This window comes from Cyphomyrmex costatus, unplaced genomic scaffold, assembly GCF_001594065.2.
Source record: "Cyphomyrmex costatus isolate MS0001 unplaced genomic scaffold, Ccosl1.0 scaffold125, whole genome shotgun sequence".
In the NCBI taxonomy this organism is placed as follows: domain Eukaryota; kingdom Metazoa; phylum Arthropoda; class Insecta; order Hymenoptera; family Formicidae; genus Cyphomyrmex; species Cyphomyrmex costatus.
Window position 1 is genome coordinate 196,238 of NW_017275229.1, and position 24,785 is coordinate 221,022.

A 24,785-nucleotide genomic window follows, 5' to 3' on the forward strand; every position below is an offset into this window, starting at 1 on the left:
ATATTGTGTATATATATATATATATATATGTATATTTTAAAACCATTCTGATCACAGAATGTCTTGGATGAGTACAAAAATTATTTAGTTTAAGGCAGATATGTAATTAACCAACTAAAAAACAGGTTTGTGCCTATAAATTATATTTCTACGTTTAACCAAAAGATTTTTGGTCTTAAATTCTGATGTAATTTTTGTTTTACACATTTCGTTGCGAAATAATCAATCTGCCTCTAACACGATTCGCAATACAAATATAAATAAATAGTTGCCCTTACATATTTTCTAATAAATGCTCAATGTTTATCTATCTTCAATATTGAACTTATTTTTGATTTCGAGGAAAGCTTCAATTTACAATCACAATTTCTAAGATTACGTTCAAATTTATAACTTATGATTATAATTTAAACGTACTTATTAACAGATGTTTTATGATATGCGTACTTCTAATTTCTTAATAATTAATCGATAATTCTCGTTGCACAAGATTGAAAAATTATGTAATATTCGTACAGCATAATTAAGTTTGTTCTTGGAACATTAAAATATATTATAAATCGGAGTATTATATTGCTATTATGGCCAAGAAGACTTTCCGAGTCTTCTCGTCGGTTCGTTTCGTTATATCACAATGTTTAATTAAAGACCAGCATATCCCTAGTATCGACTGAAGCTGATGCTTGGCTTGACGCTGAACTTTTCAATCCTATTTCACCGTAAGATCCTGAAGACGCATTGCTGGACGCATCGGCTTTTGCGGATCCTGATCCGTTAGTGAAGGCCGACGATTTGCTGTTTGCTGATGCCGATCCACCGCCGGATGCAATTGCATTAGACGACGCCTGTGCGTTAGCGTTTGAGCCTACGGGATAGCGAATCATTTAATTATGATCAGTCCTGACGCCACAGCCTCCGCCATGGACAACGCTGACGCCTTGGCCTCGGGGCTTAGGTCTGTGGAAAAATGAATACGAAAATGATTGATGAATCTCCGATGGACAAACAAATGCAAATATTTATGGATGTAGAGCTTCTGATTGAGTTGCCCATCGGAGTGTAGGATGAGTCTTTTATCATTTTTGCATCCAATGGTGCTTTCGTAATCCATGAACGAAAATATTAGAAATGTGCGTGATAATGTAATACTTGGTGTTCTGTAATATAGGGACTTTGATTTTCATTGATACTGAACGATCGATTTTCTCTCTCTCTTGAGCTCTCGGTCGTTAATCGATAATGATATATGTATAAGATTAAATAATTTTTCATCTCTTATATAATACGCGAGATAAATTATGCGTTAGAAATTGTTAGGATAGAGGTGTCGTTTGTTCGATGATCATTTGATACGATGAATTTACATACATGTAATAAGATGTTACGTGTCAAAGATAAACGTCAACGAGGTATTACATAATGACGATATAACGACTAAAGGAAGTTGTGCTTGTTTCTAATAAAACAATAAATACGTTAGTAACAATTCAAAAAATTACAAAAAAAATAATAAATTCTAATATTTATGTTATTTATATTCCGAATTTTGGGATTTACTGTTAACTTAAAAAAAATTGTTCATTTAGTTTCTTTTATAGGACACTGTACACAACACAGATTTGTATGTAAAACACGTATATATACCTCCTCCGATTGATCCGCCAAATCCGCCTTGATCACCGAATCCGCTTTGACCACCATGTCCTCCGGCATGTCCTGTTCCCTTAACACCGCTTCCGTATCCACTAGGGACACCACCAAAACTTCCAGCATTAGCATTGGCATTACTATTAGCATTAGCACTAGAAGAACCACCGCCATATCCACCGAGATTCGAAGAGCCACATTGTGCACATCCACCGCTACTGTGTCCACTGAGTGAGCCTTCACCGAATCCTCCGTGACCTCCAGATCCTCCGAGAATAGTTCCATGGCCGCCGGTGGCTCCGGCATTGGCATTGGCATTAGCGTTGGCGTTAGCGTTGGTTCCGGAAGAACCTCCAGCATGTCCACCGTGAATATTTGCACCATTATTTCCAAATCCACTGTCTTGCCCACCGAAAGAGCTTCCACCATATCCCCCGTGACCTCCAGATCCACCAAAAATGGGTCCATGTCCACCAGATTCTCCGATATTAGTGACTCCGGCATTAGCATTAGCGTTAGCGTTAGCACTAGATGAACCACCGACTTGTCCTCCAAATCCATTGTAATTTGGACTAGATTCGTGATCTTTATAACCACCAAGAACTCCCGAAGATCCGCCACCGTGTCCGCCAGAGCTAATTATCGGATTTTCTTTGATCGGACCTCCTCCAAAACCACCGGATCCAGCGCCCGCATTGGCATTGGCATTGGCGTTGGCGCCAGCATTGGCTCCCGCCGTCCCGAGTGAGCCAGGGAATCCTCCGGACAGTTGTCCCGGATAGGTGGTAAGAATGCCTTCAGGTTTGTTGCCTGAAACGCTCGAACTTCCTGCATAGTTTGCTCCTCCTCCGACATTTTGGGATGCGCCACCGTTAAGGAATGGATTATTGGTGCCTATTGAATGTTGTCCGATGGCACTAGCTCCAGCATTTGAGTTAACATTGTCACCGGCGTTGCCATTGGAATGTCCGCTGGGATTTAGAAAGGGATTATTACTGCCAATTGGATTTTGGTGTCCTGATGATTCTATTGGGTAAGTGCCACCATGTTGATATCCGCCTTGTTGATATCCGCCTTGTTGATGTCCGCCTTGTTGATATCCGCCTTGTTGATGTCCGCCTTGTTGATATCCACCTGGTTGATATTCATTTTGTTGATAACCATTTTGCTGATGTCCACTTTGTTGATAACTGTGTCCACCTCCGCCATTTGTACTTGCAATTGCTTGAGCGTTAGCATTAGCATGGGCGTTAGCATTAACATTTGATCCGGCGCCATTAGATAAAAACGGATTTTGTGTATATCCAGGATGGGTTCCTTGAACGCCGCTATTTCCGTAGCTATTAGCTGTAAAGAAATGTTTTTTTAAATATTAGTTTTTTTCTCGTATTTATATAACTAATAACATTACACATATATGAAAACATGTTGCTACAGATACTAAAACTAAATTATCACAAAAATCACGAAATTCATGCTCTCAGTCTCAGTCACGCATGATTTACGTCAGATTCTTAATTTCATGTCTCTTCCATTTAGAGTGCTTGTCATTAACAGGAAAACAAGGAAAATGCATTATCAGCAACGTCATTGTTTTTTGTCATCGTTACCGGAATGTTCTATTAAAGAACGTACTGATTTTCAATTTTCAACTCGATTGTGACACAAATGCAAAAAAAAATGTCTTTCAGTTTACATATCCTTGAATACGACTTCCGTTCGATGTAAAGTCTATGCAGGATGCTTCAATTGGCGAAGCGAAAAGTACATAAAATGAGAGAGGTGCATATTAATCACATGAATTAGCAATATGCGAGGAAACAGATGAATCACAGTATTTTGTGGTCAATTGTTATCCAATTCCAATTCTGTGTTATCAGTTAATTAGCACATGATAAGATATATATGGTAAATAGTAATATATGAAGAGTAACAGAAAGGCGATTAATTATGACATTACTTTCATGAAAAATTATATAAAAACACAGTGAAGAAAATTCATGGAGCTGCCACACCAGTTAGTGCATTTAGAATCTCAACAAGACGATAATTGTGCGATGATTTTCGAGTGTGCTCGAACATGAAGTGTCACCTGGATTAGGCTTTGGCTCCTCAATGATGATAACTTCAATGGGCTGCTGCTTTGGTTTACCATAATGCTGTTGACGATGGTGTTGGTGGCGATGGGGAGGACTCGGATGATGATACGGCGGATACTGCGGAGATTCCTCGACAACGACAATTACATCTGCTTTACCAGCTCCAGGCGACTGGTGAGGTATTGAATAAGCAGGCAATGTTGGTTGAGAAAGTGGCAGCGTATTTATGGGAATAACTTCTATTTTATCTATTCCTCCGCCAGGATACTTGTTGGGAATCACATTCACGCCGCCAGTACCTAAGACGTTAGCGTTCGCGTTCGCGTTTGCGTTAGCATTAGCATTAGCATTAGCGTTGCCAATGACTTGGGGTTTAGAAGGATAATAAGAGGGACCGACAGAATACCCTCCACCATTGGCGTTGACATTTGCATTCGCATTCGCGTTAGCGTTAGCACTGGACTGAGAGCCACCATAACTTCCGTAATTCGGTTGATTGACTTGATGAGAAACGTCAGGATAATAACCGCTGTTTCCACCATTATTGCCAAAATACCCCCCAGGGTTTCCCGAAGAACCTATATTAAAAGCACGTCATTAACGTGTTAATGATAATAATAATAATGATTATAATATATGTATATATAAAAATTTAAACATAAATCTAAATTAAAAAAATGTATTCTTAAAAAATAATAAAATATACACTACAAAATTCCGTTTAACCATTTAATGAACAAGTTTGTGATCAATTTCACATATACGAACTAATAGCTTAGTTATTTGAAACACTCGAATAATAAAAATAACTCGACATGCTCAATTTCAATTTTCAGAATGTTAATTCCTGTTATTAAAGTTGAATATAGTGATAAAAGGAGATATTCGAATTATATTATTATTCCTATTATTCGAATTCGGTTATCAAAACTATTCTTCACATGTTCAGATAAACGGAATTCTCTAAATTAGTGCTATAGAGTCTACAGACAGACAGTTAAAAATGGAATTTTGAATTTTGTCAAGACGTCTTGCTAAAAAACTTAAAAAGTCATAAGATCTCCAAGATATAAAAGCACGGAATATTTGAATAGTATTTTAAAGATTCACATGACAGTATACGTATATAAATAAAAAATATTTTAATATATTATAACTACAAAGAAACATGTTGGAGATATGTTTCCAAAGCATTCGCGAAAAAGTTCACAACATTCAAAATTTTAAAATTTCCCGTAAACTTTGGTTATTGTTTGAGTTACTTTAATTGTCATAACATTCATTTATTACGCGTTTTACAAAAGTTTAAAATTATAGCAATATGTGTTATGTACACTAGGTACGCGAGCCCACCTTGTACATTAGCATTAGCGGATGCTTGCGCGTTCGCGTTCGAACCACCGTATCCTCCATATCCGTCAGCATGAGCATCCGCTTTGGCTGAAGCTGAAGCTGAGCCACCGTCGCTGTTCGCCGACGCCGATGACACAGCTGAGGAGTATCCACCGCCGATACCAATAGGTCCGATATTTAGACTTCCTCCCAATGCCTGAGCATTGCTGCTAGCGTGGGCACCATTACCTTTAGGCCTGAATATTCCCAATGGATCCAGCAAACTACCAACGTTCCCACGGATCAAATCTAAGCCTAACACACCTTCGGAAGTGAAATATTATAAAGATTATCGAAAGTACTGAATGATAATGTTATTTATGACTTTTTTGTACGCTAATTTATTATCTAAAAAATTTATTAAATATCTCATAACACATTAACAGTATTTAAATTTACAGAAAAAATTGATAGTTAATTAATTTCTTTAATTTTTTGCAAAAGAAAATAGAAATCATTTTGATGTAACATAATTCTCTCAAATTAGACATTACGTCATCATTACATAAATATCTAGAAATCAATTTGACAATAATTCCTTTAAATTAGTCGTAAATAAAAGGGAAGAAACTTCCCTTTGATTTGAAACTCACCAGGTCTCGCAGAGGAGTTCTTAATCAATAGCAGCACCACTACTGGCACTAAACACCTAAGTAACTTCATGACTGTTTTTATTTTCGCAAATAAATGATTTGTCTATCACACACAGTAATCCTCCTTGTTTTATCTGTCTCGCCGATATCTCGATGGTCAGAGAGTCAAGAGCGACTGAAGCTCTCGCACGAGGACAACATCTTATATACGACACACGCGTGGATTTTACGTCGGATAATTGACCCTCTCTTTCTCTCTTGTTACATTCTTCAATATCATCGAGTGTCATCGTTTAGGATTTTTTGTAATTTTTTATTTCCATGAAATTGACGCCGATCCCAAGAAGCATTACGTTTTGGGAGCATATACTTTTACGCTTAAAATTAATGCAATGTTATATAGAGTCAGGTATAACTTTTATATTAAATATACCTAGACGATTTGGAGATTAAAACTGGTAAAAACCAATTAAACGACAAAAATTTTGCTGCTCGATTGTAACAGAATCGGTTATCAAGGATTGTTTATTTCGGCGAAGTATTTAACACATTTATACCTATATATGTATATAATTCTGGATTCCTCTGTCTCTGTTCAAAAATGGTTAAATGGAAACGATCTAATATAAGAGGTAACATGTTTTTATGATTTTATGTTCATATACACACACACGCTCTAATAAAAAAAACTATAAATATGTGTGTAAATAAAATAAAAGTATAGAAAAGAAGAAAAAGAATACGAAAGAGAAAAGAGAGGGTCGAGAGAAGCAATATAATAGAACAAGCTTCTTGTATTAAATTTATCTAAGTCAATTATTTTTATAATCCATTTAAAAGTAACTTATCTAAAAAAATAATTGCAAATATAATAAGCAAAAATGTTTTATTTCTGATAGAACAAAGAAATATTATTCTTGATTCTTGGTTCTTGCATAAGCATGATAAATTTAATACAAGAAAAATATTGATTCCCAAATAGCCTTAGCGACGTGGCAAAGTCATTTGCAATTTAACCAGTTAAAATGACATCTTGCATGCATGTGTATGGATTACATTGAATTTTGTCTTCTTTTTATATCGATGACTACGGTAATCAATACTCAAAGATAATTGAAAATATTTTTATTTTATTGTTTTTATTTTAAATTATATGTGAAATCAAGTAAAATACATTCACGTTTCTACCGCAATGATTTATGGAGACAATTATTTTGTTAAATATACAAAAGAAAAGTTGCGCTTTTTTTATATGTATAATTACACCAAAATTTATAAAATATGATTTTAATTTTTAAATACATCTTAAATATAATGTACGTTGTTTTAAATTTGATATAATGTCTTTTGCAAATTATTACTTATTACGTTGATTCTTCTAAAAAATATTTCGAGAATGCAGTAAAAAAATTTGAAAAAAAATTTGGCTCATAAATACGGGATAAGCAACAATCAAACGCAATAAATAAAGAATTATTGTTTTTTTCTCTATCTTTCTAAAAAATTAGCATAAATAATTGCAATCAATATCTATACGTAGAAACACGTCTACGTTGCCATCCATGTATCTAAAAAAAGATTGTAAATTATATTCATGCAATATAGCCGTAATCGAGGAAAATTAACAGAATTGATAATATCAAAAATTAATATCTTTTTTTATATCTTATATTATTCGTAACATTCATAAAATATAATAATAATTATTGTTAGAATAACTATACGAGAAACAACGATATAAAAATATGAAAAATCAATTAATTGGGGGAAAACCAATGAATGTACAGCAGCAACGGACTGATATTTTGAAATAAGGGAAATAAAAATTGCAGTCCTCGAAACACACTCTCCTTTGCTCTGACGTATACATTTTAATGGCTTCGGCGATGAGAATTTATATTAGGTCAAGGAAAGAAGAAAAAATAAGACCAAAAAGTAAGATAAATTCTAGTCAAGTTTCTTCGCGGATTCAATATATATTTTATCTAATTACATACTGCATACTCTTTATACATATAATTAAAATATAATATTTAATGAAACCTTTCTGTAACATATTTAATCTGTAAAAGTTCAAAAATGTCTGAGAGAGAAAGAGATTTTATGTTATATTTAATCTTGTATGCTATTATCTTTAACAGTATTATTTTTTTATTACATTATGTTCTTGAAAAAAAAGTTTTTCAAAAGGATTTCGCAAATATTTTATCGAAATTTTCGTAAAATTATATTACGTGATATTGTTAACATTTATTAGACACTTATTTTATTGCAAACTAATGAAGTTTGATCAATCAATCGACACCAAGCAGTATTCGATTTAACTATAGTCTCTCATATATAAAAAGGTATTTTTTAGATTCTATCTTTAAGTTTCTTAAAAAACCTGTATCGTTCCGGTTCCTCAAGGTCAGGTTCAATGACATTGACGAATTAATAATTACTTATAGAAATTTTTGCGTCCCAAAAATCATAAAATTTGTAAAAAGTCATGACTTTCAATCAATAACAAAATATGCAAATAACAAAAGAAGTTATTTTTGTTTTAACTAACTTTATAATTGAAAACGAAAATTATGTATGTCAATTATATAAAATATTAGGAGAAAGAAGTATATCTTCTTTTTTACGATATTCAGTTATACTTGTCTGAACAAAATTTATGAATCAAATTTTTGTAATAATACATATGTTAATAGAGTTATTAGAAGTTAGTATAATAGAAATATAAAATACATAATATAAAAAAACTTGTAACGTGCTTTATATATATATTTTTTTATATTAATGCTTATTTCTATTTTAATTGTATTATATGATTGTTAGACGATTTAATGTTGAGTAGTGTTAGAATTAATTTTATTGAAAATGACTGATTATATATTTTATTGCGAAACGAAAAAAATTATTACTGACTTTTTAATAGCCCTTGACTTCATTTTGTTTATTTTTATATAGCGAGTCCTTATTTCTTTTTTTTTTATATCAAAAAATGTTATTACTTATAAATGGAAACTCTAGTAATTTCTGAGAAAGAAGAGTAAACGAAAAAATAAAGAGTAAAAGAAAAAATAAGATAACGTGGGAATGTTATTAATTAAATTTGTTATTAAATAATATACGTAAACCTCTTATATAATTAATTCCAAATTTTCCTTTTAGTTTCCGTTTTAGAAAAGGGGAATCCATTGATTGTAAATTGAAAACAGTGTTACTCAGAATTAGTTGAATAATCAAATTTTCGCTCGATTTTGTTCTAAGTATATTCAAGCAAGTGACTGGAAAATAAACAATTATCTGTGACGATAATACATCGGTCTCATCGTTAATCATAAGCACACGCAGATATAAGTGATGAGTCTCCGATCTCGAGTTTGTGGTAGTATTTCGTTATTTCCATCTGCGTCATCATAATGACGACGAACGTGGACAAGCTACTTGATTCCTGAGTGTGAGTTTTTTTTCAGCTTATAACTTTGTAAATCTTTAAGTTCCAATTTCATATTAACTGGCCCATGAAAGATTTATCATACATTTCAACAATTGGGTAATGCCTATGATGTAGCCGAGGTAAACTTGTTATTAAATCTTTTTTACGTTTTACCGTAAATTAGGCATGCTATTTACAAAATGTTAACAGCATACGTTTCTACTATGAATCGTACATAATAATAATTATTTTCAATAGAAATTAAACAAAAAAAAATAAAAGAAATTATTACAAGAGACATCTTAATTAGTAATTTAATTAGTAACTTGATGCTAAGAAAGATACATGACGTAAGAAAACAATGATTCGATAGATGCTGTGAAATGAATAAAGAAAAATTAAATGTGTGAAGACAGAAGTCAACATTACGGCATAAAGTCACATAATGAATACAAAATGTAAATCTTGAGTATTTCTAATGATTCACCTATTATTATGGTGTAGCTCAGCGAAACAAAATTTGGCGTTGGTTAGGAAAATCCAACCACTTACGTGCTTTAACTGCGGTATCATCGGTATTCACTATACTTGACAATACACAACGAACAATGATGTAACTAACGTATTCCCCTCGTGGGCAGCAAACTATGTATTAATCATCTATTGTTTAGAATTAAGTTGTTACTAATGTCATCAGTATATACAGAGATAATATCCAGCACATCATGTATATCGCATACTTTAGTCAAGATGTTAATTCATTTCTAAAATTAATTTAAAGTTACATATATACATATATATATATATATATAGTAAATATATATATATTTTTTATACATATGGTGCTAAAAATAAACTATTTAATATTTATATGGTAAATGGTACATACCATACTGACAAGTAAAAATGCTTTAAAAATTCAACCGTTTCTAAGATAGATATAAACAATTTTAAATGTTAATATTACAATTAAATGTCGTGCTTTCATAAATACCCAAAAGTGGGATCTCTGTAAAATTAGTACATTTTATTAAAATAAAAAAAATAATAACAATATTTCTAGTTGGTATTAATTCCATCGTTTCTCATAAAAATAAAAAAAGTTCTGCAATTCCTTATACTAAAAAACCAAATTTGAAAATATGACGTGTTAACTTAACGGATTTAGCATGATATTTCCATTCTAAAATACAAAAAAAAGGTAAATGTTTCCAACTTTAGCTACAAATCCCGTTAGTACTATATATATTGTATATACACTCGATGTATTAACATATCTATATAATTTGAAAATAATATTCCAACAATTATCAATTTTAGTATACTTTAAATATGTATTTACCTATATAATACTTTTTTCAAAGATTTTTATTTATATTTTATAGTTTCTATTAATTTTGAAAAATGAAGAGTGACTTTGATCTTAACAGTTTATATTTATAATTAAATACTAATTAAAACAAAGCTCTCGATGTCAAAATAATAATAAGAAGAACGTAAATGGCAGATCCGAGAGTTGTTATTAAATAGAATTAAGAAATTAATTACAATTACAAAATTAGAAACATAATTAAAACAAATCAAACTACATAACATGTTTCGGCTCCTGGATTGAGCCTTCTTCAGACGTATAACCAAACTTTGTTTGTACATAACTAAAATAAGAAATATATGAGGAACGCATTTTTATAGCCAGCGTATATTAAAAATAAATACTAATAAAACAAATTTTATATTTACAATATGTACCTTTTTTAATTAATGCGACACTGTCGCATGACCCTGTTCCCTTTTTGTATACGTGAATGCGCATCTTTTTTAACGCAACTTACTATTCTAACCATTTGTATAATAACGTTTTGTTACGACTTGTCTAAATTGAGACGATTATTATTCGCGCGCTTGTTTCGCGCCGATTAGTGCCCCGTATAACGTAATGTATATAAAATCACTGATATTATATGCAATGTCGAGGTCACAAAGCCAATCTTCATTTTTTAGATATTATTATTTATTACGCCTTATTAGTCTTACAGTTGTATATTCTTTGCGTTGATATTACGAAAGTATGAAATCTTTAATATTTATTTGTCGATCTATTCGTTATACTCCATTATTATCACGTATTTTATGATAATTTGATCGATACATTCGTCACAAATTAATAGAAATATTGAAAATAAAAATTTAACATTTTTAATATAAATAATGAAAAATTAGCACTTTTTTTTATTTGTTCATGAAATTTTATACTTTTATTGTTTTTATAATGTAAAATAAAAATACAAATTTAATTATTTATATTTATAATAAATTACATATAATAAATTATTAATATTATAAACATTTATAATAAATACCAAAGAAATGTTAATAATATTAAGTATTAAATTTCATAGAACATCACATGTGAAAATATTAATATCTACAGATTAAATCATATAATTATTGTTAATATTTATTATTATTAATTTAACAATATTAACATTAAAAAATAAATGTAATGTTTATGATAAATGGAATAGAAACTCAGATTATTTTTATTTAATGCTTTATTTCATAACGAAACAAGTACATAGATGGACGCAATATTTGGTTTGGATTGAAAAATTACACAAATTATTTTCCAAAAATAAGAGAGAAAATCGAGATAATAAAATTTTTTTTAACTATTTCATTAAAAACCACGGCGTAACCACAATATACACTAACGCTAATTACAATTACAATCATATATAGAAGACAAATACAATCATAGAAAAATATGTAAAGGTTTTTCATAAAACTTATTACACATCTATTAATACTGTAACTAATTTTTGCGAATGGATCATGTAAAAAATTATTATCTTTTAAAATGTATTATAGAAATAGCTTTGTGTTGCATAAATTCTACTTTTACAAAAAATTACGGAATTATATTTCCACCTCTTATATGAAGATTATATTCTCACATACGTGTATAATAATGTTATTGTCATTTCTTGTTCATTTCATCAAAATATATGATCAGGTTTTTCTCTATGCAAAGCGATCCTAACTATTCATTGCGAAAATAGTCATCTAACATACATAGACTTTACATATGATCGCTACGTTATCGTAATCGTTAGTTACGCATTTGCGAAAAATTGACTTTTCCAGCCTTTTTGCATCTGTCGGCACATTCATATAGCGAAATAACAGTATAGCGGCACAGAGTATTCGCTCATACACTGAGAGAGTTACATAATTGCACGGAATTGGCGTTATCTATTTAACTATTCATCTATGCAGAAACAACGTATATATTATTCTATATATATATATAATAAATGATATACATGGAAGAGATAGATTATAATAACTTCCGTTTCTCATATATTAATGTTAAATCTTTATGGCCAATGACATAAAAATGATCTGCTCTTTTCCAAACAACAGGTAAAAAATCACAAAAGATAAATATAATTAGTGTTTTTAACATACTTTTTTATATATTAAAAATACAGTAAAGAAAAGTGAGACGTTGTTTATAATCAAATGTTATATCCATTAAGATATCGTATAAAGTATATAAGTTAAGAAACCCTTTTCCAAAGTTTCTCCGATATTGACTTGCGAAATAGTACGTATTCCTTTCGTATAAGTCGGATATACATTTCATATTGTCGAAGAACCTTTAAAACTACTAAGAAAACACATTCAGAAAGATATGTTTAACACACGATTCACGCGCGATTTCTTACGAAGAATATCTATGAGATAACATCTGTTTTTTCCTGACTTATTATCCATACATTCATGTACCAGTGTAGAAAAATAAATTACTATTTCGATTAATTGGAGAAATAATAAGCTCCATATAATAATAAAAATTATTTTTATATTATTTAAATTAAATAGATGTACTTACTATATACATATTTCATATTTGAGAAAAAAAAATAAGAAACGGAAAAATTGAATATAATGTCTCTTGCAAACAACTTACATTTATTGACCAGCCTATACTTATTTAGATTTTTCGATTTTCATGATTCTTATTTTAGATACAATCATTTTTTAATGTTAATATATTTTGCTGTTTCTCGTAACCTAAAATATATTATTCTTATTGAACAAATTGACCCAAAATTCATCTCTGAAGTACCATTTTTCTTGTTTTTAAGGCAGATTTTGCGTGAAAAGGCAAAAAAAGTCATTTCTGCCTTGTTACACATAAATGTATGTATATAATAATAAATAATATAATATAATATATTATAATAAAAAAATAGCTCAAATACTCAAAATGGCGATGTAAAGTTTTTTTTCGTGACCTAAGTAAATAACTATATATATATAAAACATTCTGCCAAATTTAAAAAGAAGACTGAATAAAAAGTATTTTAGACTTATAAACCGGACAACATTATTGGTTTGTACTTTTATTGATTGATCTGTATGATATGTAAATTGGAAATTTCTATTGCATTTATATTTCAAATATGAAGAAATATCGAAGTGTACAGAGCAAACATAAATATAAGTGATTATGAAGGATGAGGTAGAAATAAAGTAAAATAATAAAACGAGCTTTTAATACTAAATTAAATCATGGAAAAAAGGTATAATATTAATCACAGTTATTCATACTCTGACACTGAGCATGCTGCTCAATGCTAAGATAACTCTATCGCGCGAAGTAGAACGAGGTCACGAATCCAAAAATGAGAAAATTATTATTCCTTATTATTGTCTGTAAATTTTTTGTATTAAAATTGTTAAATGAAAAATATGTGTTCATTAATTGCAAATATTATATTGTAAAAATAATTATAAAAGATTTCTCTATGTTGTGTGTGTACATAATAGTACTATTTTTAAATAATGGAATATTTAAATTCTTATCATTCAGAATAGAATAAAAATTAATACTTTTTTGCGACCTCATTTTGCTATTAATACGATCGATACGTGTCTCGCGTTATTTTCTACTCAACAACTCTCACATAGGTCCTTGATGTTCTTCTCCCTCGATTTATTCCAGTTTTGTGTAAATTCGTCATCGCTTATATTATTATTCACGACTGTACTGCCGTTTCCGGTGGTTTACGACACGACTCGTCATCATCGATACACTCGTCCTGTTTAGTTTCTAGCTCGGTCTTACGAACGAGAGCGTAGTTGTTCAAATATTCTACCACCTGCATATGTCCGAAAGTTTCAGCTTCGTCGACTGGTCGTTTTCCCCATCTAAAAACACAATATTTTCAAATACAACAGCATAAAAAAATAATAGCTTATCAAAATAAATACATATAATTTCCATCTTTATTTATTCGTTAAACAAAAAACATTAAAATGTAAGAATATAGAACCAAAGAAATATATAAAAACTAATTCTGGTATAAATAAAAAATATCACAAGAAATTATAAGAATAAAAGTACCAAGAATTAATTAAATTCGAATTTAGAAAACATTAACTTTAAATCATTTATAAATAAAGATTAAAAGAAAAGAAAAATGTATAATCTTCAGTTTTATTTTAAATATAAATATAAAGTGTATTTTAATAATAAAAGATCAATTATTTGTAATAACAATGAAAAATGCGCTGCCATAGTACACTCAATTGTTAAAATAATCATTGTAACTTGAAACAACTTAAGTCGTACCTATCCTTGGGATCATGTGGGACTCCGCAATGTTCGATTAGAAACTCGACGCAATCTAGATGACCTTCGCTAGCAGCTAAATGCAACGCCGTTCTACCATCGTAATCCGACAATGTCATGTCCATCCCACTTAATCGATGTCTGAAATTACAAGTGTTTGATTATAATCAAAACTAATGTAATTGTTATCTTCTAAAATGTTATATTGCTTTGCCTTCATTTATTTTACATTAATGGCTCACATTAATAGTTTATGTCAATAGCTTAAATTCTTTCAAGTACACAAATATTATATGATAAAAAACGCGCAACAGAAATCTATACGTTTATTTTTATTAAACAGGTTCTTAAAAGAGTATCGCACCTTCTCATCGCTGTGACATCACCACTGGCAGCACTGAACAAAAGATTAACGATCGAGAGACCTTTCGTTTCGTATTTGTGCCGTCTAGGATCTCTCTTATTCGTTGCGTGCTTCAAATTGTCATACCTGTAGTCATAATATAAAATAACTGAATAATAATACGAAAAAAGATAAAATAAAGAAAAAGAACTGAGTGTTAATTCGATTGCGTGATATCTACATTAATGAGACAAATTACAAGAAATAGAAAATGGAGACAAATTAAAAAAAATTTTATGATAAGAGAACATTTATGTAGTATATATTTAAATTATAAAATGATATCAAACATTTAATAAAAAAAACAATTTAAAAACAAAATAATTTTTCACGTTTGCTGATCAGTTTATTTTATTTTTAGATAAATTTGATTTTCAATTATAAGTGTATCATCACCTATGAAAATTAAATTCGCGTACAAGTTCCTCGCAGAACTGCACTCCACGGCAGGAATTGCCGAGTGGATCCAAAGGTGGTGACCACGTGCAAATTCCCATGACATTTGGAATTACCACGAGAAGACTTCCCGACACACCGGATTTTGCCGGAATGCCAACCTAAAATAAAACATAGTGTTCATCGATACCTACAGTAAAAATTCTAAGTTTTACGTTGATGTTATCATGTGTGGAATACGTCACAGTAGATAAATTATTTGTACCGAATTGTAAAGTATTGTATTAATTAATACAAAGTCAAATGACACACGGTAAATTTTCATACTAAACTATAATAATTATTAAAATATAATTGTCTATTATGGAGATCCGAAGAGAACATCAATCTTTTAATTTTATGTGTCGTTCAAATTATTTATTATTTAAATTTTTGGAGATATTACATAAGCATTCAGTTTTTTTTTCATTTCAGAGCTCATTTATCTGTTTTAACTCACTTTAAACGCGAATTGACCGCTATAATCGTACATGCCGCAACTGTGCATAAGACTCAGAACATCGCGAACGCTGTCCGGTTTTAGGACCTTCTCCTCGGTAACTGGACAAATGCCTCCGTTTGCTAAGGTGGCTGCCATTACCGCCATAGTCTCGCAATTTGCTTCCATGGCGCAGCACTTGTCAATAAGAATAAAATTCATTATTAGAGTATTGCTGACGCACAGTTGTAAAAACAGAAATAGACACGATTTGTTTTGATATTGTAAATACGTGAAATTGAAAGACATAACATAAATTATATTAAAAATATGCTAAAATGTATCGTTAAAAAATTTAAAAAAGATTCGCATTTTTTTTATAAAAGGCATAAAAATAATATATATTTTTATGTAGTCCTAAAATCTCTCAATTCTTATTTTCATTCTTTGAAAATTTTAATTCTCAGTCTTAATAATTGGAAAAAAACGTATTTCAATTATATTGTTTTTTTAATATACAATAATTACATAAAGAAGAAATATTTACTTGGAAATAGAAATCCATAACTTCCTGCAAATTCGTTTTTTCTGGATAACATTTGTGCTCCCTCATGTAAAATCCCAAAGCATAATTTCGGTCAGCCGCCTCTCGTTCTGACAGGAAAATGGCGTTGTTAAAGCTGAGATTTTCACCACCGGCCAATCTCTTAAAACAATTCATCGCAAAATCGAATTTCTCTGCCAAGCCCATTTCCGGTTTGACTAATGTTTTTAAAAGTGAGCAGACCAATATCGCACCGGCGTTAATCATTGGGTTGTGTGGCTTTTCTATAAATATATCATTTATATCAGAAGTTGATTGTATAAATAAAAATGTTAAAAATGAAACAAAACGTTAAATATTATTTGCATATGTGTTGGGTTTTCTCTAATTTTTCAGCTTAAGGTGAATGTCCCGATTTCTATTCACTATGAACACGTTTTATTAATATAATATAAATAATTTAAAATATAAATAATTTAAAATTAACCTTCCTGCAATTATATATTATATATATTTATTCTATCAATAGAATATTTATATTAATAAGACGTGTTCATAGTGAGTAGAAATAGGAACTTGAGTAGAAATCGGGACATTCACCTTATATTAATTTAATTACTAAATTTATTAGCAATTTATTCAAATTACATCAGGTGAACAATACTTACTGCTATAATCGAGTACAAGTTCATTAAAATTTCTACCGGATGGTTCTTGACCAACATATTGATGTACCACTTCTGGACCCAACCTGTCCAAGGCTATCGCATAGGTCAAAGGTTTGCTGCAACTTTGAAGGGTGAACGGTATTGAGGTATCGCCAATGCTAAATCGCTGACCATCGATGGTGCATACGGATACGCCCCAATATTCCGGGTTCATTCTGGCTAACTGCGGTATATAGGAGGCGACCTTGCCCTCGGTGTTCGTTTTGCATTTCCAATAAAAATCCTCGATGTGCTTCGTAAAACCTGACCAATCGGGAATTATGAACTGGTGCCTGAATGCCCGTGAGATCAAAACGATATTGGGATTTATAATTCTAAAAAAAGAAAAAGTGAGGCAATACAGATATTGTTATGTTCATCGTAGATACTTATAAACTAGATTTTCCTCTCTTATAATATTTAAACATTATATATAAAATTATATGTAAAAGATTATATATTTTTTAAAATAAAGAATATCTAGTAAAAGTATTAAGCAATTTTACGTTCTCAAATATAAATACGATATTTAATATATTAACTGCATTCAACAACAAAATTAAAGCATTACTTATCTTGCTCCTCCCCTCCCCCCAAAAATAGGTAAATTTCAAAAGATTGTAATTTCGTCAAAAATGATCGTAAAAAAATTGAAAAAAAGCATTCTAAATTTAAAATTAAAAATCTCTATTTTCGAAAATGGTAATTGATATTTTGATTTGATTAATTCACCCCCAAAAAAATAGGTAAATTTTAAAAGATTGTAACTTCGTCAAAAATGATAGTAAAAAATTTGAAAAAAAGCATTCTAAAATTAAAAATCTCTATTTTCGAAAATGGTAATTGATATTTTGATTTGATTAATTCTTTACGAAATTATGCGGACACAAATGAAAGTGCGTCAAAAAACTAAAAAATTTTTATTAGTTTTGAAAAATTCCATGGCGTGAATTAAAAATTGTATAAAAATTCGGTTTACAGCATTCGAAAGTGTGAACCTTTACCTTTAATTTTCTTCTTTATTGAGCTCTGTACGATTTTTTTTTCACAGAGTTAGTCAACGTTGAAGTAAAAATAATCCTTTTTCCTGATATTAAATAACTTTAATTTTGTTAAAAAGCTGCAGGCAAACTTCAAGATAAAATAACTTCGCCAAGAATTATCGTATTGAGATGTTTAAAAAACCATTTTCAAGCTTGAAATCTTTACTTTTCATGCCGGTATTTCAAAAAACGGTATTACTGATATTTCGTGAAGTTACATAAACATAAGTGAAGATGTGTCAAACCTCAAAATTTTTGACGAAATTTGAGAAATAAAAGTTAGTAAAAATTTTTTAGATTTGACGCACTTTTATTTGTGTCAGCATAACTTCGTAAAGAATTAATCAAATCGAAATATGAATTACCATTTTCGTAAGTAAAGATTTCAAGCTTTAGAATGCTTTTTTACAAATTTTTTTGACGAAGTTATACTCTTTTGAAATTTGCCTATTTTTGGGGAGGTAGAATAAGTGATGTTTCAATTTTGCTGTTGAGTGTATAATATAAATATTTAAAATATATACATGAACTGTTTTTTGAAATTATAAATTCACCTTCTGAATTGTTCTCTATCTAACTTTTGTGTTTCATGTGATATAGCTTTAGTGCGATCGCTATTCTTATGGTGCTCTTTCTTAAGATTGTCCGTAAATTCCTGAAGTCGAGGATCATTCTTCCGTAAGCCGGTTATTCTTAAAGCCTTAAACGGATTAAATAAATATAAATTTTTATTGTTTAATATTTGTGAATTGATTCACGAATACATAATATTTCTATAAAAATATGTTCGTACATACAGCTAAAAACTCTCCCACCGATATAAGACCAGTTTCCTCGTTTTTAAACATGTCAAATAAAACATCTTCAGCGTTTGTTGCTTGATCTTGATCTCGAGTGCTATAAAATATCAATTATTAAATAATAGTAAATAACGTGTTTGAAAACAATGTGCTAATATAATTAACGGATATTTTTTTATCATTATTTTTTGTATTTTTAATCATAGAGATAATAGAATTATAGACGTAAAGTATTACATTTACTATTTTATTTAAGTTTTCTATTGCTTACAAATTTCTAAAATAAATACATTCTATTTTTTTATTTACTGTATAAATCATAACACGTTTATGAACATAAAAATAAAACTTACAGTGCATTAAATATTATAAGCAAAATACGATAAAATTAATTATTTTAGTAAAAAAAATAAACAAAAAGTTAGATATATATTATATTATTATTTTCAATAAGATTATAATCGACAGAATATTAAATGTGCTGTTAATGAAGTATGTATATCACACCATGCATTAATGTAGCGCATAGTACTCACTACATATAATGGCTGTCATGAATGAAGCTGTAGTCACTGTAATGAAAAGCAAGACAAACGATTCTGCATTAGTGATGACAATAATAATTGTTAATGCGATTGTTACCTAAGAAAGCGCGCTAACATCCGGGTGGACTGATCATTTTTCTTCTCTACCCAGATCGAACACGCAATTTTTGATTTAATCGCATAATCTTCGGAAAGCTTAGCTAACTGGAGATTAGAAGTATCTTTGGAATCGCAATCAACTGATTCAATGTAAGGCATAGTGATTATCGTTCTTTGAAACTGTTTTATTTTAACTTCGTAAATTGTTTTATTGTTATAAAAATCAGTAAATGTTGTTATAAGTCTCCCCGATTAATTATAATTTTTTACGTCTCGTTAAATTCCGTTTGATTTAACTTTTATTTATTACTCCTGATTATTATATTTAGATAACTGATTTTTATAAAATCAACTTAAATGTTGGCGAATATTTTAAATTACGCACATCACAATACACTATTAGATTACTTATACTTTCACATAACACGATTAAAAAAAATTACAAAACGTTGAATGTAATTGACTTCTTGTACAGAATCTAAAGAAACGTTTTGCTGGCTGGTTGCAAAATTACTCCGTCGCAGATATTACTGGGGTTCTTATAACCGAGAAAAAAAAATAAGTTTTCGACCTTCGTTTACTTCTCACAAATGAAAAAATATGCATCTTAAAATATCTCCATTTACGTCAGATTGGAGCAGATGACATGTTGGGAGTCAGAAGCTACATACAATTTGCATTCGATGGTGAACAGTTGCAACAAACAGAAACCGGTAACAAATAATTGCTTAGTATATTAGAGTTGATTAGAGCTAGAACAGGAAGCTGTGTGTGAGGAAAAGATGGAAAGATCAACTGATTGAGAGAATTTATGTTTGAGATTTATTGTAGATGCACACACAAAATTTTGATTAAAACCATACAATAAATTAAGTATTAAATAAATGTACAATATTTATTTTCATCACGCGTGCACGTAATGTGCCCTATACCGTAACGCTTTTGGTAAATAGCCAATACCTCAAGACGTTGAGTTATTTCTCTAATCCCACTCTTCTGTGCAATTATTGATAAGCCCTATAAATGGCGTGTATCCAATCGAACCGTGTTCAATCATGTGCAAAGTAACGACAAAAGTAACTGTAAATTTCGTTACCGTTATTCAAAAAATGTAACTTGTTACCGTTACAGTTACCAAAAAAAAAAGTAACGCAGTTACCAATAAAGTTACCAAAAAAGTAACTTGTAACTGTAACTTCGTTACAAGTAACGAGTTACTTCCATTCCCTGCATATTATACTAACACAGCGCACTCGTAAAGAAAAATTCTATGTGCAACTCATGTGCTATAATTGTCTATAGCGCGACTCGGGCGCGCATGCGCACTCGCTTCGCTCGTGCGCTCCCACGCCCTCGTCGCACAATAAACAACTAATATACACTTGTTACACAATGTACTAATAAATGATACAAATTTTTATTAAAAAACCACATTAAAAGAGATAAGTTTAAAATATATTGGAAACACATTTATGCTATAAAATCAAGAATCTATGTTTCTATGAAATCTGAGTTTACTTAGAAAAGTTTTTATTTTTCTTTGTGTTGCTTTTCATTTCTTTCTAGATGACTCTTTAATTTAATTAATTCTTTTATAAAAGAATTTTTTTATAAACAGATTAATGTTTAATATGTATATTGTAGCAATAATAATAAGCTTCAAAATTCTAATTTATTCTAGCAAATATTAAGTAACAATATTAGAGATTTTTAGGAATAAAATAATAATCTTACCGAAATGCTCTTAATGGTAATTTTTTGAAATCATCGTCGATGTAATGATCACTGAATTCAAAATCGTCCATTGCTTTAATTTTAGTTGGAATAATGTTACCACAGAAAATTTACCATACATATTTTTACATTATTTTATGATTTATAACATTTCGCGATCTCAAGAGATTCTTCTGATGCTTCAGTTCAGAGACAGATAAAATCACGATCTGAGAAATCGTATATTGCTGAACGCGCTTAAATGATAGACAATAACAACGCTCGACCTAATCAATTGCGATAGGTCAATAGATTGCAATGTATGATATCGTATCGATAAAATTGTTGCACGACGATCACTATGCCTCCTAAAGAAAACGATTTGTAAATTGTATATTGGTATCATTTGCAAGTTATCACATGTACGCATTTGTTCGAGTTCAAATTACGCATTTCAGTGTTATGTTACGTTTATGTTTCTATAGATGACCGATTAAAGATATAGAAAGATGTCGAAAGGAATTCTTGCATTACACATTTGTATAAAAGAAATATTATTATTAGAAAGTTTTTGGTAAAAACTAGTTGGTAAAAAGATTTATCATTCCATTGACATTTTTCCATATTTTTTAATTCTTCTTAAGAATTAGACTAACAATGCAAAAATATTTCTTACCGTGTTTGAGAAAGTTTTAATTTCGTTGCAGCTCCAACAGCAGCATCTAAGTATTTCGATTTTTCGAGTCTCGTAGATGCTGGTATAGCAGCTCGTTTCTGTAAAATAGTTGATATCTCATATACTAGTTATTAGGAAAGAAAATTGCAACTATTTCCAATTGCATAAAATTAAACATCGAATCGCTATTATAAATAATATTTGATTGTAAAACCACAGTTGAACAAATAATTATAGTTATTGTTCAACATAGAAACGGATAAAGATTTTCAAACTTGATAATTATTAAATGATTTAACGGGCAAAGAGCCGAAATAAAAATATTATAATTAAAAGGAGAAAACAAAGAAAATATATTTGTGTTTATCACATGTACGATCGTAAAAGATTTTAATATTTGTAAAGAAAATAGATTTAAATTATAAACAACAAACGTTTCGACACTGATCGGGTCATTCTCAATGTTAACAAATTATTAAAATATTAACGGAAATTTAACAAGTAATTCGAATATAGACAAAATTTTACAAGAAATTCGCAGGCTTCTAAACCAAAATGAATTCGAATAAAAGAAAATGTAAAACAAAAATTATTTTGGTAATAACGCATCACTTCGCCCACGTATATTAAAATAAAAACAGTAGAAAGAGGCTCGACAATAATAAATAAATATTAAATCATTTAATATTTATTTATTATTGTCAAGCCTTCTTCTACTGTTTTTATCTTTATAATTATATTTAAGAAATAGAGAGATGAAATTACATATTTAATTCAATAGTTGCTTATTTCTTAATCATATTAAAATTTTATAATGAAACTGTTTGTATATTAAAATGTATTTATGTCGCCGAGAGACTACAACAGATTCTTAAACAGCAGCTTAAAACAGTTTCTGAATTAAGCATTTTGAGGTGGTCATATAAGAGCCAGGGATCGTATTGGTTGCTAGGCAGCTCTGTATTGATCTTCCGATGAATCAACATCATAGTACTCTAAGCGGAAGCCTGTCACGTGTACTTTAATTCGGATCAGATAGAATCGCTTGTGTACATAGACGTAACGAAAATTGAAAGACTAAACTAAATTAGAAACCAAGATTCGTCTCTGAAAGGTCACTCTTGCAACACACCTTGTTATATAATCGATACTAATCATAAGCTTCTTATATACTTAGTGATACATGTGTTTCGTTAAAAATAAAATCCGGATATCTCTTAAGAACTCCGGGGGGGAAATAAATAAATAATTTCTTTTTATATAATTTTCAAAATATAATTATTGAATTATTTCAAGATATAATTTAAATTTAAATTTATTTACATATTATGTAATGTTATAATATGATTACGGTTAAAAATATAATTATAAATTGGTCAGTTGCGCGCGCGGATAATTATGGTACGTACTAATTATATTACTTTTAGTAATTATCGGCGATTTATCGTGCACGAGGTATTAACTGCAATATTCTAAATCGAGCGTCTCCTTGGCATAACAGACGTATGTGAGCTGTGTGTCAAAGTATTTTTATCACCTATATAGGTTATTGTCACCACCCACGTGGTTGTAGTTGACGAGAATCAGTCGTTTTTCTCTCTTAATGCATCTTAAGAGCATAAATTACAACGTAACAAATAGATCTAATATACAATATTTTAATAATTGTATTAATAATATGTTTTAATTATATATTTCCATTATTGCGTAATACTCTTTCGTAAACGTCGTGTTTAATATTTAGGTATTAGCGGTTTAGGTGTTTGTGTGAATATATATTTCGGAAATTTTTGTTATTTAACATCGTCTTTAAATCCTTCCTATATTTTATATAAAATATTCTTACCTTGCTTATACAATGCAGTCTTCTCAGCCCGTTTCCTCCGATTCTCACGAGTTTCAGCATCTTGACACTTTGCATCACTACCACCTTCAATATTAAAACACTCACTAATAATTTTCTAAAATTTTATTCCATGACATTAATTAAAAACAATCGCAATTAATTTACCATAATTTAGAAATCTTAAACAAAGCGAAAAAAATAATTTAAGAAAGTAATCGAACTGATCCGTTTGAAAGCAAGATATTTCAATTTATAGTTTAGATGTTGCACGTCAAATATTTGGTCAAATAAAATTTCCTTTCAAAAATTTTCTAATCGATATCGCAAACGAGATGTCCACCGTTTTGCACTTTAAAACGCAAAATGCTCACTCTCTCTCTCATTTCACATTATTTGATCCATACTTTTAAGATATAACTTTCTCAACTCCACGATCTAATTGTTTAATAAATTTTTAATTGACATTGTCGAATTAATCACCAGTTGTAATTTTGTCTGCGACAACGATGTCGCCAGCAGAAAATGACCTTCTGCGTTGCGGCAGCCAGTGTCTACTGCATCGAGGGTCGCACAGAAGGCAGGGAAGGCCGGCCGGCGGGACATGCGCGATTTAGGGCTGGTAGAAAATTTGGTTATAGTTGATCCAGAAAATATCAAGGATTTATCGGTCGGTGTTAATTGGCACGGTTTATTTCACAGAAAATGAAATGACATCAATATTATCTCGAAAAAG

At 30.1% G+C, this 24,785-nt stretch overlaps 2 protein-coding genes across 2 annotated transcripts; both read right to left on the minus strand.

Moving 5' to 3' along the window:
- Window positions 1-615: 615 nt before the first annotated feature.
- LOC108782381 (loricrin) lies at window positions 616-5,801 on the minus strand. The gene is made up of 5 exons (XM_018550655.1): window positions 5,732-5,801; window positions 5,100-5,402; window positions 3,740-4,324; window positions 1,645-2,994; window positions 616-865 (listed from the first exon to the last, which is right to left on the minus strand). Exons 1-5 carry the CDS (start codon window positions 5,799-5,801, stop codon window positions 639-641), a joined length of 2,535 nt encoding a protein of 844 aa, XP_018406157.1. The 3' UTR covers window positions 616-638.
- An 8,235-nt stretch (window positions 5,802-14,036) lies between these two features.
- GLS (glutaminase) lies at window positions 14,037-24,487 on the minus strand. Its single transcript, XM_018550670.1, has 13 exons — window positions 24,424-24,487; window positions 24,053-24,136; window positions 22,207-22,304; window positions 19,710-19,745; window positions 19,171-19,270; window positions 18,928-19,073; window positions 17,292-17,665; window positions 16,627-16,907; window positions 16,101-16,277; window positions 15,602-15,762; window positions 15,167-15,292; window positions 14,803-14,943; window positions 14,037-14,378 (listed from the first exon to the last, which is right to left on the minus strand). Exons 1-13 carry the CDS (start codon window positions 24,433-24,435, stop codon window positions 14,207-14,209), a joined length of 1,908 nt encoding a protein of 635 aa, XP_018406172.1. The 5' UTR covers window positions 24,436-24,487; the 3' UTR covers window positions 14,037-14,206.
- Window positions 24,488-24,785: the final 298 nt, after the last annotated feature.